This window comes from Cynocephalus volans, chromosome 14, assembly GCF_027409185.1.
Source record: "Cynocephalus volans isolate mCynVol1 chromosome 14, mCynVol1.pri, whole genome shotgun sequence".
Lineage (NCBI taxonomy): Eukaryota > Metazoa > Chordata > Mammalia > Dermoptera > Cynocephalidae > Cynocephalus > Cynocephalus volans.
The window spans coordinates 76,316,028-76,334,430 of record NC_084473.1 but is presented as its reverse complement, the minus strand read 5'-3'; the positions used below and the strand labels follow the sequence as shown (position 1 = coordinate 76,334,430).

The 18,403-nt window shown below is 36.3% G+C and overlaps 1 protein-coding gene across 5 annotated transcripts in view; it reads right to left on the bottom strand.

Annotated features, from left to right (window-relative positions):
• CTNNA2 (catenin alpha 2) overlaps nucleotides 1–18,403 on the bottom strand; it is a 952,135-nt gene that overhangs the window by 850,284 nt on the left and 83,448 nt on the right. For all 5 annotated transcript variants that reach the window (XM_063078019.1, XM_063078018.1, XM_063078020.1 and 2 more), the window contains exon 2: nucleotides 7,999–8,194. In XM_063078019.1, coding sequence (XP_062934089.1) covers nucleotides 7,999–8,194 — 196 coding nt within the window. The remainder of the gene's footprint in view (nucleotides 1–7,998; nucleotides 8,195–18,403) is intronic.

The window sequence follows — 18,403 nt, the reverse complement described above, 5'->3', positions numbered from 1 at the left end:
TGTACTATCTAGGAATAAAGATTTCCAGGGTCACTCGAGACATACTAAATCCAGAGTCATAGGTAGCCAGTAACCTGAATTTTTATGGATACTTCCCATTCCCGTCCAGGGGTTTCTGAACCAGGTGGTCTGTAAACTTCACCCTGAGAAACACCTGTCAGAGGAAACCTCTATAAGGAAGGGGAGAGGTACCACAGGAGCGTCAGGTAGCAGCAGCATATGGATGCAGTGGAGCATCACAGATCCCCAGCTCAGCTGCACTCCTGGGCTGAAGAAAGAGACACCCATCATTCCCACTTCAAGGTCTGCCCTTGCCAGATCTAGCACACATGCATTTTATTACCTTACTTGAATAGTATTTTTAAAAGTAATGAATCTACACTCAGAAAAGTACAGGCTCAAAGAAATGGGAACCATAACGGAAATGGGTTCTCTTTCCCTCTGTAACCTAGAACTTGCCTCTCAGATCCTCATTTTCTGTCCTAGCATTCTCTTCTTCCCAAAAGGTGCTCCCCTTCAATAAAGACCTGTCCCCCGCCAATCATACAGGAGTGAAATCTTACCCCACAACCAATAGGAGTCCACATTAGAACACAGTGATGTACCATACACACAGGGTAGTCAGGCACCAGTGAAGTCAGCACGCAGCATATAAAGGAAAGCCCAATATCTCTCAAAGTCTCAAACATTCAGAATATGAAGAGTAGAGGGACAAAGGATACTTGAGGAAAAAGACACACAGAGGAGGAGCAGACTCCTGGCAATACCCCTAACCCTCCTCCTTAGAGAGACTGAGCCCTGTGGAAAGTGCTGCAGGAGAGGGGAAACTCTCTTGCACCCTCCTCCCACTGTGATGCTTTGCATATTTATAAGGCAGCTGGAGGGGAGGGACAGGACTGTGTGACAGTGGGAGCTTCCGGGTCAGGCAAATAGCTTCAGACCAGCCTCAGATGGATGGGGAGTTTGCACAGCTGGTGTCAACTGGAGTTTCTATGGGACCAGCTCACTCCAACAACACCACACCACCAAAGGGAGTGGGGAAGGAGAGAGCCACCAGGTCATCAGGAAGCAAAGGTTTCTCTCTTCTCAGAGATATGGAGAACACCTTTCTCCTCTGTTACTTTTGCTCAGTTTTGCTTTCTTTGTTTCAGCCCATTGGTCATCAGTTACACTACAGGTATTGATTGGGTAAAAATAAAATAATGAAACTAGTTCACATCATCATGTCAATTTACATTTGAGGTTATGTCAAGGTAGACAAAGAAAGAGTACATTAGTGAATGGTTTGGCCCTCACTTTGATTTAGGAAATTGTTCCATGAAGAAGCCAACTCTTTCCTCTGCATCTCCTTGTCACTGTGCTCCATGAAATTCAACCCATTTAATGTTGGCTTAGGGCCATGTACATTTCTGTTTACACCTGGCCTGACACATCTTGGCAGAGCCGTGTCTTAATCGTTTTGATTTGTCATTGCCCAAGACAGAGAGTGGGCAGTCAGAGAATGCTGCTGTCAATGGAAGGCAGGAAATCCAAGCAACTGCTCCATGCCTTGAAAGCATGTGGAAATATAATAATGGGATGAGAGAGGAGAAGCCTCAAGGAGCCACTATAAGTCCTATGGCATAGAACCAACAGCTGAGTTACATTGTTAAATAGATCTGCTTATTGAGCAAACATGAAGAACAGTGCCTATCATTCAAAGCACAGGTTTTAGATCTACTTCAAATACAAGAAGATTCCAAGGTACAATATGAGAGCATCTCTTTTCTAGCAGCTGCTGTTACACACTGAGTAAACAAACAGAATAAAAAATTCTTAAACAATTAAGCCTATTACAAATTGGCCTTTTCAGCTGCATCCAAGGGAAGAGTAACAGTCAGTTGTATTCAATAAATAAAATCCCTTAAAAATGTATGGGAGACCCACGCAGACGCCAAGAACAGACAAAAAATATAAAAATATCTCCAACAGTGGCCAAATATCAGATATCCATGGTCCATTAAAGTCATCTCCATCTTCGTTTAAAATATTTGATATCACTTCATCCAATCTGCTTTGGCTCTCACCTTTTCTATAAAACATTGTTGGGGATCTCTCTCCTCCCTACCTGCTTTCTAGAAAGAAATATCCCTTCTGCATCACTTTATGCAGTCACACTCAGCCTTTTCCTCTCTATCCACAATTGTGGCTCCCTCTCTTCACATATGCTCCCAAATTTCCTATTTGGGCTGGAAAAAATTAAGAATACAAGCAATTATTTTCTTTGCTGGCCCTTACTATTTCTCTTTTAGTCTTCTACTTCTTTTCTTCCATTCCGTGGCAATCTTCTGAAACATGCATTAAGTGGTCATTTATGTGCCAGGTATCTCCAGGCCCCAGAGATACACAAATAGCACACAGACTCTCAGCTGAGTACCAGACTATCTGTAGGAGCAGAAAGAAATATGTGCAGTAAGTAGTTCAGTGATGACCAAAAAAAAAGTCTTGTTAGCTTTCTTGTTTACATCAATTATTTCACCATTTATTCTGTTCTTTCAGCATATATTTCTTCTTTTTAAGTTAGCTATTGCCCTTGTGGCTTCCTGAAAATGCACCTTTAAATATAATTAATGATTCCCTTCTAGCAAAATCCAGAGTGCTTTCTCATTACTCATCCTCCACAATCTCAGAAGAATCTGACATGATTACAACAATATTCTAGAGTTTGGATTGTCTAGACTAGATTCTCTCTTTTACAAAACATCCTATTCTCTTGAATTTTAGGATTTTGTACTGTCTTTGTCCTCTGGTCATATTTCAGGACATGCTTGCCTCTCCAATTTTTTTCCATTCTATTTTCTTATCTTAATTTGGTGTTTCTTCCAAAACTATACTTACATCCTTCTACTCTTCTCTATCTATTAACAAGTACTCAAAGAAATCCCTATCTTTGAAAGCTTCATTTATCAACTTCAAAGACTTCCAAATTTGTCTATTTCCCCAAAGCTCATTCCCATAGCATTATCCAGCTGCTAGGCAGTCCCCCTCATTCACCAGTGTTTAAAATCAAACTGGTCCTCTCTCCCAGGCCCCATCACCCCTTAGCACTTTCCAACTAAACTGTCAAGGGCTAAAAACATGGAACAGTGTCTTATCTCTTCCCTTCAATAAATTGGAAACTCTTTTAATCTTTCTTGCAATGCCTGTACCATTTAGTTTCTTGTTTCTGTTCCCATTGCCACCACCTCCATCCTGGACCCTCAAAGTGCTGTACTTTGTTTTGTTTCCCCTGCAATATTACAATCACACCTGAGCAATCTGTCTGGGTGGAGTCTTTTTCTGATTCAGTCAGCTCTTCATAAAATTGCCATACTAATCTTCCTAAAATTTAATTATAAATGGATAGCAACCAACCAGCTAGCTCACTTCTTTCCTTACCTCATTTTCAAAAAGCTTTTCTATGTATGGTTCACTAGCTGCACAACCAGCCACTCACAGTTGGCTGGGACCACCTACAATGACCAACAACTCTAAGCCACACTGAGCTATTCTGTCCTCTTGAGGAAGACCACTACATGATAATGCAGCTGTCTAGCATCCTGCTTGAAAGAGCCTAGGATTGCTCAATAATAGGAAGAAGAGCTATTGCCATAGGTAGTACAGACTGATTTATTTTGACATCTATATAACATTTAACATTTTTTTAAATCCCTTGTAACTTTATTTATTTAAAGAATCCATTCAGGTAAGCACAGCAATTATTGCCTGTATTTGATTAATGGAGAAACTAAGGTTGAAAGTGGTTAAATGATTTAGCTTAAATCATCTAGTTATTTGCCAAAGTAAGATCAGAGGTTGGATATCTTAACCAAGTTTGCAATGCCCTGATGATTTCACATGAAAGCTTCTTTCCTTAATTTCTCCAGCCCTGTGCTGCAGCACCATGCTGGTCCTTTAAGAGTAGAAAAAAATATATACACCTCATTGTTCTTATCCTGATGAAGTTTAAATTTAAATTAGAAAAATAATACACATATGTGTACCTTAGTTATAATAAAACAGACACACAGCATGAGTACACACACACACACATGCATGACCAGATATTCCATTTTTACCCATCTAAAATATCAGAATTCTAAGTTTTTAGTACAATATTATATCTTTTGATAATCTATTTTTGTTACTTGTTTTTAATATAAATTCGATCATAAGCCTACTCTAAAAACTTTTTTCCAGATGATAACTTACAAGTACAGGTAAATCTTCTACTGGAAGATTTTAGTGTAAAAACATAGTCACCACTCATACCGATCACTCTTTAAAATCTGGCATGCAGCCTAGGTTTAAAAGAGACAGAATATTTTTCAATGATAAAGAAATTTAAACAACACAACGTTTAACCACAGGAAATACAAGAACATTGTAAAATAGATAATTTTACATATAATCTTGGCAGATTACAGTAATTATGAACAGGAATGGCATGAAACTTCAAAAAAAACAATAAATGGTTCTGTATCAAAAATTTGAAAATGGACACGTACAATATTAAAACTTCAGGCATTTACCCATGTTGAAATTTTTTTTAAAATGACAATACTTCATGATAATTTGATTAAAAACAAAAATAATGCAAGAGTACAACTAATAGACTTAGTTTCCAAACTACGTATTATTTAACAAGTAAGCCACATATGGATGCTGGAGGCACTTTAAAGGAGGCTACTGTTTCTAAATATTACTGTTTCCATAATGTCTGAATATTACCTTTCATACTAGAAAATAAGTTTCTGTGATAGAAAGAAAGATAGTGTGCTTTGAAGTTTTCAATAACTAAATAACCTGCCATACTCCACACTCCTTCCTCTCAAATGACTTTCTCCCCACCTGTCTCTGAAAATCAACTCAGGCTCTCATATGTGAATAAAATCTGGTTACGGGCAAGCAGAAAAATGGGGTACAGCCAGATAGGCTAAGGGGATTACATAATAAAGAGCTGAGCCAAAGGAGGGGAAGAAAGACAGATAAAGCCTGTGGGCACGCAGCTGGAACAAGAGGCTGAGGACTCTGCTGTCAGGGAGAAGGGGTATCTCACTCATGACAGGCACCTGAAGTGTACAGGAGATATTTCAGATTAAGAGAAACAACAAAAAAAGAGTAATTTCTTTGCTATTTTGCGTACGATAGCAACATTTTCCTTGAATTTGACACTGTTCAGAAAAAGAGGCATGTGGCAGTTGACTTTCATACAGATTAAGATTACACATAGGTATTATTCCTGATGTATAACCATTCTCCAACAAGAAATAGACAAGACAGAAGAAGCTTAAAATATTCTCTAAAAGAACAACCACTGCTAGCTGTCTTAAGTTAGCATCTTCACAAATGACTTACTCGAATACCCCTGGGATACCATGGCCAAGAATTGTGCTGCTTATTATATTAATTATATCCACTAAAACACCATTTCATATAAGCCTCAAGAAAACAAAAACTTTAATTGCTACAGAACGTGTGAAAACTAACTTGCAAGGAAAAAACGAAGGCAAACCTAGAAGGTTATTGAGAAAATTAAACTGGAAAATGTATCAACAAGAAAGACAAATGCTTTGAGATGGAGGCCCAGGAACCAGTCAATCAAGCCACACTCCACTGTCCATATGATTGCTATCTTGATTGCAGTGATGGTCTCGGTGTGTACATTTGTCAAAACTTATCGAATTGTATACTTTAAATGTATGCGATTCATTTTATGTCAGTCAACCTAAATAAAACTTCAACAATGAAAGAAAAGAAAACAACCCAAAAGCAAAACAACTATCCAGGATGCAGATGCATGAAAAAAACCAAGTGTCCATGTGCAATTCAGAATGATACCAGCTTTCAAATGCACGTGAAAACTTAAAAGAATATATGGGTCTTTATAACAGACTGTATTTGAAAAGAAAGGGAGTACAGGAATGACACTAAGATATTTTCAATGGCAACTGAATAGATATGTGTGGCATTCACTAAGGTAGGAAATGCAGGAGGGAGGCCAAGATGGGGAGTGGGTGGCTTTTCTGCTTTCATCATGGAATTAAACCTTTCAACTGAAAATGCTGCATACAACTACATCAAAATTTAAAAATTCTGTGCATCAGAGGACACGGCCAATAGAATGATAAGGCAACCTCTGGAATGGGAGAAAATATTTGCAAATCAATATCTGATAAGATGTTAATATCCAGAATATATAAAGAAATACTACAACTCAACAACAACAACACAAAATGACCTGATTAAAAAATGGTCAAAGGACTCGAAACATTCCTGCAAAGAAGATATATAAATGGGTAACAAGCATATGCCAAGATGTTCAACATGGGGAAATGTAAATCAAATCCACCATGAGATATTCACATCATAGCAATTATTACGGCTACTATCAAAAAACAAAAAAGCAAGTGTTGGAAAGGTTGTGGAGAAATCGGAACCCTTGTGTACTGTTGATAGGAGTGTAAAATGGTGCAACCACTATAGAAAATAGCATGGAGGTTCCCCCAAAATTAAAAATATAATTACCATATGATCCAGCAATATCACTTCTGGGTATATATCCAAAGGAACTGAAAGCAGATTATCAAAGAGTTATTTGTACATCCTTATTCAAAAGTGGCATTATCTACAATAGCCAAATAGTAGAAGCAACCAAAATGTCCATGAATGTATGAATGGATGGACAAAATGTGATATACACATACAATAGAATATTATTCAGCCCTAAAAAGTAAGGGAATTCTGATACATGCTACAACAGTGTGAACCTTGAAGACATTATGCTAAGTGAAATAAGCCAGTCACAACAATTCTGCTACTGTATGATCCCACTTACATGAGGTATCTAGAGTAGTCAAACTCGTAGAAAAAGAAAGCAGAATGGTGGTTGCCATGGCAGGGAGGGGGATATGGGGAGCTGTTTAATGGGTATAGAGTTTCAGTTTTGCAAGATGAAAAAGTTCTGGAGATCTGTTTTGTAACAATGTGAATATACTCAATACTACTGAACTGCACACTTAAAAACAAATAAGATGGTAATTATGTAAAGTTAAATAAGCCAGGCACAGAAAGAGAAATACCATTTCTTCACTCATAATTGAGAGCTAAAATAAGTAAATAAACAAATAAAAAAGACGAAAGAAAGATACAACAACTGTAATAATACATTGAGGTTTGAAAGGAGAGAACAGTACTGAAGTTACCAGAAGTGTAAAAGGGAGGCAGGGTGGTTAGTGAGAAACTAGTGAAGGGGCACAAAAAAAGATTACATTGTGCAATGTTGAATAAACTAATTACCCTGATTTGAGCATAATATATTGCATGCAGGTATTGATATTCAACGTGGTACCCCACAGATATGTACAATCAATTTGTTTCAATTTTTAAAAGTTCAATTTAAAAAAAAGATGGTAAACTTTATGTTAAATGTATTTTACTACAAAAAAAAAAAACTTTCAAAATGCTGGCTAAATAGTCTGGTAGATAGATAAATAGATAACTGATCCACCCATTGGTAGCTAGCTAGCTAGTTAGATTTGTGAGGAAAGCTGTGGACTGAAAACACAAATTAGAGAATCATGCAAAACAGCAATAATTTTTGTACACTACTTTAAATTTTTCTCCCCCTTAGTCCTTAACACCCTGGGTTTTCAGTGACTTTATAAGCAAGAGGTATTCCCATCCCACCCTCCCTAAAGCCCAAGTTTGACACAACAATCTGTTTTCATTTAGAAAGGGAAAACAACTTGGAGATTCTGAAATAACAGCAGACATGGAGTGTTTGTAGCTGTGTTATACTGCCACAACAAAAATATCTCTGCATGTCTATGCACCAGCAAACGTTGAATATGACAAGTGTAGCTAGAAAGAACAAAAAAGCAAGACTATGCCTTTGAGTAAATACCCATTGATTCTACAGAAAAGTCCACTGTCGGCGCATCAGTTTGCATCCCTCTTGAACAACACTGTTCTGCCTACCTTGTCTGCGCACATCCTCTACAGCGGCCACCAACTCTTCTTTGAGATCTTGACTCTCTTTAGCGATCTGTTCACCCTTTTCCAGGAAGTTCTGAGTGGCTTGCTCGACAGATGCAGCCAGTACATGGGCTTTCTTTGACCTCCCTTTCTTTTTACCAGATGGGCCTTTGTTGCTTGTGTTAACAAGTGTCGTCACCTTAAATATAAAAGAAAAACTGTCAAACTACTCTGTACACTGTCTAGAAATATGTTATCATCACATAATTTCTAAGTATTTCATGTTTATTAAATCTTGGGATTTAATTATTAAATCATGAATACACATCAGATAGCCACACAGCCTCATCAAGGAAAGTGTGGAATTATATTGATTAACATATAAATAAATGGCCACTTGAGGTTGGACTTGCACGGATCGACAAGTACACTGGTCACTGAAGTAACCAGCCTGAGGGAGGCAAGAAAAGCAAAGCAGATGTGGAATTGCCTCTGAGCATCAAGTTAGGAGAACCAACATCCAGCCCGGAGCCCTGTAACTAAGGGCAGAGATGAATGAGCAGTGAATAAATGGTAGGCAGTCAATACCCATTACTTACGTGTTACTTTCTAAGGGCTTCTGAAGATTTTTTGCTATTTCCGATTTCATCTTATAAAAATAAAATGGTAAATTTAATGTGTGGGAACTAAATGATTCAGATGCAATGTTTAGTTAGTCAACTAAAATTTTCAGAATCAAAATTAGATTTACATTTATTATCACTCCTTTTCTAAGTATCACAATTTGGACACATATCTCAACTGTCAAACTTCCATTTGTACTGTATCTAGAGCTATTTAATTTGCTAAAAAAGCTTTTAATATCTTTTGAACAACTTGTTATCTCCTATAGATTTCTGAATCTTTATTTTCTACCAGTGAGAAGCTGGGAAGGGAAATGAATGCCACTGTCCCATATTCTGTTCAGCAAAAGTTGCTAGTCAGGTTTACTGCTGTACATTTATTTTTTATCAATTTCATAAGAATGTGGGTCCTGTGCTTTATTTTCATTGATGTTTCTCATGCTTAGCAGACTAAAAGATTTTATTGGAGGTTACCAAGAAAGCAAATCCACAGAAAAGTGTCAAATGCTGTAGCTTCAGCACAAATCCCAGAGCAAGCAAAGCCATTGTCAGTCACAATTAAAGTCTGGTCAGTTTATAGGACAAGAGATAACACCAAAAGAAAAAAAGTATTGAATAAATGTGAACTAAGATTATGAATACAGGTAGAACCAATACTTAAGAAGTGGTTAATGCTGTGTTGGGAGCTGTCAAACTCAGCTCACTTTTGATTGCTAAATAATTAGATACAGCGAATTAAAGAAAGACTCCTATAAGGACATTTAAGCACAAGCACCAGGCAAAAAAGAAAGTAAAACCATTAAAAATAAGGATGTCAGATAATGGTGGTTTAGCTGTAAAATGTGTATGCAGTGAGGGACACATTGTAGTCTTTTCAGTTCTGCCCACAATGAGGCAATCATAAAAAAAAATTTTAAAAAGGTAGCTTGTCACAAAGATTTCTTTTCTTTTCTTTTTTTTTTAAATTTTATTTTGTCGATATACATTGTGGCTGATTATTGCTCCCCATCACCAAACAAAGATTGCTTTTCTGAGGTGCAGGAGTGTTCTCCTTAATGAGAATTTACTCTAACACGTTAGCACACTACTCTCCAGGAACCTCAACTCCCCAGAACAGCCAATACCTGGAAACAAGTGCATAACCCCCTAAGCAAACAGAGCAAACATCTCTAAAATTTCAATTTAGGCTAGGCTCTTTATCAGAGGAAGATACTCCTTATTCTCACTGAGACCTGAATTATTCTCATTTTACACACAATTTCGAGAAGTTTTGTAATCTAATTTTTTAGACTTCTCAAACTGGAAAAAATAGAGGGGGGAAGGGAACTCTTAATTTTAGGTATACTGACATTTTTACAAAGTGGAAGCAATTTATACTAAATAAGTATTGTAACTATTAAGATTAATCATAACTTGTAACAGCTTTTAAATTAACAGTTTCTCTCATTTAAAAAATCTTTGTGCAGTAGGGCAAGGAATAATTACATTTTATTTCTCTTAAGTGTATTAATAATTAATACTGCAATTTTTGTATATGAAATAAGTGCTTTGATTTAAATATAAAAGGAAATTAACAAATGCTGCACTTTGTAATTTAAAGTGAAGTCACAGGATATACCTATTCATCTATTAATATTGAATTTTTCCTTAAACCTTTAAAAGTAAATAAATAAAGTGGAAGCTGATAGTGAATCTACTAAAACAACTAAATGCCTATATTGTGGGTTTATTTTCTGCAGAGGCAAACAAATTTTGACTTTTCTGTTATCTCACAGTGTCTTACTGTATTTTAAGCACAGCTTAGGTAATGCTCATAATAAAAAGCCAGTATAAAGTGCCAGTCAGTGAAAAAAGATAAACATGGAACATTACCAGGAACTTCCTAACAAAAATGCAACTGCTTCCAAAAGAAACAAATCAATTCAATCCTCTTTTAGCAAAAACTCTTAATTACTCATGGGTGGAAGAGCATGAAGGGGGGAAAGAGAGAAGAATAGAAAGGGATGGGCCTCCATAAAGGCTCATGTCTTAATCAGTTTGTAATAAAGAAACAATGGTCAACACTATGCACTGCTATTCAGTGTCAAAATAATTAAAAGACAATTAGAACTACTATAAGAGTAAAGAGCAAAGTGACTAAATACTAGATAAATAATAAAAATGTAACAGAAGAGCAGTAACCAACAAGAAATGCAGGTTTAAATATCCCATTCAGAGTAACCATAAGTTGATATTATTAAAAGTAACCATAACACAACATGTAGAATGTTACATGGAGAAAATAGCTTTAGTGAGGAGAATGAAAGAAGACCTGAATAACAAGATATATACCATGTTCTTGGGTGGGAAGACTCAAGATTGTAAAAATGTCATTTCTTCTTAGCTTATTCTATAATTAGCATTCCAGGTATTTAAATAGTAAATCAGCAAGAAAGACAAGACAATTTCCTTTCACTCAGGTCAGCTCAATTTCTTCTGTAAAGTTAATATGCTTTTAGTAAATTGGAGAAGGATTATTTAGGGTTTGCAAATGCAGGGCTCTTGCTGCTCACCTTTTGGCCAGTATATCAAATGTTTGAATAGAAATAACAAAAGCAGTTTAGATCCAACAGGAGGTGAAAAAGTGGGGTCTATGTGTTTAAGGGTAAAACTACTCTTGGAATTCTACATTATAGCTCTTACTGTGCAAATTCTTTGATTCAGTCCCACTCTCCTATTAGCTGTGCACATTCTCTTGCCACCATATAGGAATATATAACCCTCTACACTATCCTACATTTTCCTTTTCTCCCACGTGAAGCTGTCATTTTCACCTTGATGTTATATACTTTTATTCTTCTTGAGCAATGCCTAAATGCACACCTAAAATTGTGAATGATAAGGTTTTCATCTACTTCAGCTCTATCTTGGTATTTTTACAGGTGAGAAAATTCAGCTTAGAAAAGCACCACAGGTAGAAAAATAACTTCCTCAAATTCACCTCTCTCAAGAGAAACTAAAAGCTAAGTTATTTTTGTGCTCTATACCATATCTTTAGAACTTTAGAACTCAGTGGTTTCCTCTTGTTTTACCTTCTAACAGAATGAGAGGCTATTAAAGAATAAAATAATCTTAAAATGTACCACCTTTGCCTCACTACATTTATTTTTATCCTACTGGCTGTCTTTTTATCCAATGGTATTATTAGAAATTCAATGTATGAATACATTCATCAGTTAGTGAAATATTAAACACCTATTTTATTCCTACGTTCCTGTAATGTCCTGTGATGTCTGATGTGTTCAAGGGTCTCAAGCTAAACAAACACATCAGGGCTTTTTGTGTTAGCTAAAGGTAAAAGAAGGATGAAAACATTTCAAAAATTTTGTATCTAGACAAATGATAGATCTTAGGGTTCCTATGTAACAGTGCTCTTCTATGTATAAAACAAAGAAGAATAAAGGAATTTGTCACTCACCCATGAAGAATCGAGATACACTAAAAATCAATAATCAAAAACTTTGTAATGAAGAAAGCCACTACTTAGTCCCCTGAGCCTACCAACTCTCAATAAATTGGGGGCGTATCAGAATTTTAAATTCTAATCAACAGTGCAGTCAACTTCTGTCTAAGAACATACCTGGATCCATGATTGGATTCCTTAGAGAGGTCAGAGCAGCAGGAGCACATTCTGATCAAAAGGTGGTAGCCACAGAGAAGACCCAACTGCTAGAGTTACAGGTTTCTGTGCCTAAGGTTTCCTCTCCAGACTGACACTAGGTCTTGTATAGATGGTACTCACAGACTTTTAAGTGTCCAGTATAGCTTGTTAGCAATGTTTTAAGAAATGGTTATTCTGTGGAAGTCCCTGGTTGAATGTTATACTTCTCTCTACACCAGCCAGGGATTCTCTCTAATCCTCGCTCTTGACATTCACCCATAGCAGGAATAATTCAAGATCCTTATACTTTCTATTCCTCTCTATGAATCTGCAAGCACTTCTTTTTATGCAGTAGAAAAATGATAGAAAATGTAAAGTCCTAGCAACAGAGTCTAGTGAAATGGACCTGATGTTTTCCAAGGCAGTAAGAAGGTCAGTCTTACTAGAGAATAAGGCTAACCTATGAACAATACAGAAAGTTAGGCTACATAGATGTGGTGGAACAAACCATTGAAGGTCAAGCTAAGGGATTCAGATTTTATTAGCCACTGCCACTTTTTTTTAAAGAGAAGCATATGTTTAAAGCATCCGTTTTCACTTTTCGTTCATTTTTCAGCCCACTGAAATTTTGCTTTCATCCCCGCACCTCCTGTAGCTGAGTCCTCTTGAACTGATCTCTTACTAAGGTAATTAATAAGTTGCCAAAATCAAATTACTTTTATCTTATCATACCATTCTGCCACATTTAGCACTACTGACTCAACTCTACTTCCTCCTGGAAATATGTCCTGGCTAATTCTCTGAGCAATAAATATTTTCCTTCTCTAAACTCACATAGATTGAAAACGACACACATTACCTCCCACTAAACTTACTTTCTCTGTACCCATCTCTATCTCTCTGTTACACAGGAAAGGCCTTCCGCTACCATCGACTCTAACTGATCTCCTGATCACGTCCTCCAAACTGTTTCATTAGCCATGTCAACTTCCATCCAAATCTTCAGCACCCCCCTCTTTGCAGGCTCCTCAATCTCAGCCTAGAAGGATACTCAACTTTCCTCTAACAATTATTTAGAACATAGATTGAGGAAATATTGCCTCAATCTCCTTGCCTGTCATTAAAGAAGAAAAGAAATTCTGCAGGTCACAAATAAAAGTATAAGTGGTCAAAAGTTCTAGGACCTTGATGTAATGATGGTCCCAATGAACCCTGGCTAGTGGAAAACCTCAGCAAATTCAGAGGAAGGGCACCACTGTTTTCAGATATGCTGATGGTATGATCTGGGCATAAAACTGAGACCCAGGCTGGCATAGACTTGCTCATTATCTAATGTCCTAAGAGTAGACCCACCATTCCTGCACAATGGCAGTAATGCTGTGGTGAATACCACTTCATTCTTTTGTCTTTGTTGTAATGTGTTTTATGGTAAGACGATTTTGTCTATCTGATTGTGTCTCTTCTACTTCATCCGTTCTTTGCTTCTAGGATCTAAAAGTTCAATAGACATGGAATACTTTTTTCCCACAAAACAATAATAAGAATAGTGAAGGCACCAATGCACTTTGTCTTGGCAACTCTGTCACATTTGCCCCAAATCAACAGCAGTGTAGTCTGTCTAAACCTTACCCATGGAGCAATCAATTGAAAAATTTTAGCACATTGCTACTTCAAGTGAGTTCTGGAGATCACCTGTGTCACCTGGACTTGTTAAAAATGTTGAATATTAGTCCTCAACCCAGGTCATTCATAAGCACATTAAAATCTGAGAAGTACTGAATTCTAGCACAATGATTTTCCAACATTTTTATTCCTGTTTCACTTAGATGCCTTTCAGAGGGTGAATTTCTGGGCCCTGCCCAAAGAGCTTCTAATTAGGTAGGTCTGGGCTAGGGCATTTTGCATTTACCACATAAAATTATGATTTATATGGATTACGGACTTTATTTTCAAAAATATCTCTCCAGAGTCCAGTTTAAGTTAAAGAAGTGAGAGACAGAGCAATGACTTCTAACAGATAAACTCCCCTTTTACTTTAGGTGCCATGACACATAATGAATCTCAAAAACACCTTGCTGATGGAGTGGGGTGCAGACTCTTTGTGAGAAGTCAATCTCCTCTATTCAGTAATCAGAAGGAACTTGGAAAAGCCTGAGTATACAGATGTGAAAGTGGTCGTACGAGCAGTTCTTTGAGCTCTCCAGTAAAACCAATAAAAGAGAACCAAGAGCTGAAAATAAAAGTGATAACTTGGGCATCTTTTTCCTAGATACTTAAGGACTCATGCACTTTGCAGACATCAGTAATAAGTCTTTGTGAATTCTAGTAAGTTGTTGTGTTGCTCTAAAGTACTTCATTCCTTATGATTACTCAGTTAACATAAGAGAGGGCTTTGATTACTGATACAACACAAAAAAATTAAAAATTAAAAAAAACCCTAGAGTTTACAAAACAAGACCTTTTTGAGGTAACTGTTTGAAAATAAAATGATCAAAAACAAGCTGTTATTCCAGGAGGAACTGAAGATAAATTAAAAATTCCTAAAAGAGGAAAACTGGTATAACTTAATTTGTATTTGGTAATACCAGGTCTCTAAGGAGAAATCTTAAGTCAGGTTTTAATGACCAGTTAAAAAATAACTTCCAAGTAATGAGTCAAAATGATGTTTTCCTTGAATTATTCTTCCTTGACAACCTGATTCATTTATTTAGCAATTATATAGTAGGCACAAGTATGGCTGTGCTTTTTCCTTATAAAATATATGAAAAGGTATATGTGCACCTTCTGATATACTCTACTAGAAGTTATCTCCTAGAGCAGAATCTCCATGACATTTAAAGTGCAGGTATTCGTATGTTGTACATATTGGAGAGAAAAGCAAACCAGCAAAGTTAGACTAGTTCTGGAACAAAAGGTTGTGATAATATGGACTTATTTCAGCTTCACAATTAACTAAAGTAAAACTTCCATATCATAGAAACTACTACATTAGAATCTCCTGTTGAATTGGTCATTCCTCTCAAACACAACTGCACACTCCATTGTAGATAAAAAGAAGTAAATCATAAGAACCACAGTCAGTGATGCTTCCACAGCTTCAAAAGTCAAAATCAGAAACAATGATCTTTTAATGATGCATTAATAATTTATACAGGAAAAAATCAAAGACTAGTCTATCTCTCTTTTTGAAAATTTCCTCCCAGTTATCTGATATTGACCATGTAGAAATCAGATGCACGTTCACTGATACGGAACCCTGGAAGACCAGCACTCATAAACTTGAAGAAATGCTTTTATTATTTTTTTGTAGACTCAGATTCAACTATCAAATAAGGACACAAGACAGTCTCCTATCTCAGCTGCTTTGGTATGCATTTCCCAAATACCTTATTTGAAGAATATAATACCAAGAAGTACAATTCAGAAATAACCCCCCAAATAGACATTCTATTATTGGGTGTTGAGATATTTTAATAGACAAGATGAACAATCAGTCATACCTAAATGAAAAGTTTAGGCTAAAGTTTCTGTGGCTGCAAATTATGGAGTGGAGCATTTGGGCACTAGATCATCCATTCATTTTTTAGGTGAGAAGTGATTCAGACTTATTTCCTAGAGAATATTTTAGTAGTGTCTATAAGCCAAAATGAAGTAGGGTGATCTTGTCTTTAGGCACATGTTCTTTAGAAGAAACTCAATTTTCTTTAGAGAATGTCACACTAACACTTTCTCTACTTTCTCTTAAGGTATGATGTTTCATATTTAAATAGCAGCATAGAGAAACTCCATTACTCGTAATCTCCAGTAAACTCCATTACTCTAGATTCACTGCTATCCAAAAGCTTGTCTGAGAGAAACAACATTTAGTTTGCTTGAAGGACATTCATTCCATCTCTCTCTCTGCACCTGTTGCAAATTCCCAACCACTCTAACTTAAAGTAGATAAGCAAAGAGAGAAATAGTATTTTACTGGACACTGGTAGAAATATTTTTACTAATTTAGTGTGATACCTCTTACCACAATAGGAGGGTACTACCACAAAAAGTTACAGGAATTTCAATGTTTGTGCTTTGAGGTTATTGATGAGATATTTTTCTTCACATTACACAGAGAAATTCTATATGATTTCAGTACCAAAGATATTGATGCTGCTTCTTAAAAACTGTTTTGATTTTATCTTATGGACATTAAATTGTATAATAAATTAGGGTTTCCTTTTTGCATTGACTTAAAAAAAGTTTAACCCAAATTTGTGTTCTCTGCTGGAAGGCATATGATGCAATGATTATTATTACCATATTTGTCTCAATCCTGGTTCCTTATCTATGCTTACATTCATCTTGGGTTTTTTTACTCGCTTTTCTTTAAGACATGTTAACATTCCTGTACTTTGAAGACTTCTGAAATCTTTGCTGGAACAGAGAAAGTTCTACTCTCAATGTCATTTTAAAGATAGATTTGATAGTGTTTAGCTTTTTTCTTAGAGGTATTTAAAATATACATCTTATAATCGATGGCATCTTTGATTTGATGAGACATGGTAAATTAAGCAACCACAAGAAGCAAACTTGTTTAAAGTGCCTGTTGACAACTCAGGTTTTCCTAGAATCTACACAACTTTCAATGTCTACACTTATAGCTGATGAAAACATGCTGCTCAAAATTAAGACACTGAAGCAGTGCCAGACATTCACGGAAGGAGCACCTGCTTAGAACCAGGGATTTTATATAAGTAGGAAAGCATTTCTTTCTTTTTTTTTTTTTTTAAATCCAAAATATTTGAACCATTAGTCCCATCTAAGGAAATCCATGCTATTAAGAAGGTTCCAAAAAATTAAAGAAAGACTCAACTGTATTTATGATTCACTATTTTGTATTTACTAAAATTAAAGCAATGAAACAAAATAAAACTAGATTGTTCCAAGAAAGAATAGAAAGAAATCTGAAACCACCAAACACAAAAATATTTTCTAATCAACAATATGTTAAAGGATTCAGTTCACCCAAACTCCCATTCCCTCAAAATCGTCATCTTTTTTGATCGACAAGAACACATGGGTCCACATTTTCCTTCTTTAAGGTTAGTGGACTCCAACACAAGGCGCACATACTGTATGGGGAATAGAAGACAATCAGTGGTATTCAGAAAAAATATCAGGACTCTACATTGTTTTTTGTCGAAAACTGTATTTAAAAAATTACACTTGACCAATGATTTCTGCAAGGACTTATACCTGCACCACCTACATCAGACAGTCACATGTCACATATGACCAATGGGGTATCTTGAGGGGAAACGGCCCACCTATGCAAGAAACAGGCAGTGGCAACCTTACACTTCAATGTATGCCTGGTTAAGTGGATCTAAGGATTATATTATCTGGTTTTCAAACACACACACACACAGAGAGAGAGAGAAAGAGAGAGAGAGAGAGAGAGAGACACCTCTTCACAATGTAGAACAGAGACAGACAAAAGACTCCTGCAAAGAAACTGGAGCTTGAAGATAGTACTAAAACAACAAGCACAGGTGAATGATATGAAAATGCATAGCTGACACTCCCCCTACTCCTAATATATGCTCTTTGTTAGCTAAATTACGAGGCTGAAAAAAGAGCTGTCTAATCAGAGTTGAGAAGTTGAAATATGTGATTACGTCCATTCCTGCTAACAATGAATCTCTCTGAGCTTCTATTAGACATTAGCTAATGATGGTGTAAAGCAATTATGATTTGCAAAACTTTAAAATTAAAAACATAAAAATCCAAAAAATTTAATTGTTTTACTTACATATTTATATATTTATTTATTCTTAGTGAGAAGTAAGTATTTTTTTTTTATTTTTATTATTGTTAGTGGAGAAGACTGCTGGGTGCCACCAAACCCACTTTTTCCTCTGGGCACAATACTGCACTATATTTTCCAGCTTCCTATGGAGCGGATGTGGTCAATTGACAAATTCTTGCCAATGGAATGGGAGCATCAGTGATGTTTGCTTTCTTCACCTCTGCCCATGAAAATCCTCCTCCGTGTGTTTTCCCTAAGCTGGCAATCTTGCAAGCCAGGTGTTGAAAGTGATGAAGGCACATTTTGGATTGGAAGAGGCCCAAGCTTCCAAATTTTCCCTCGGAGGGACCCATGGAT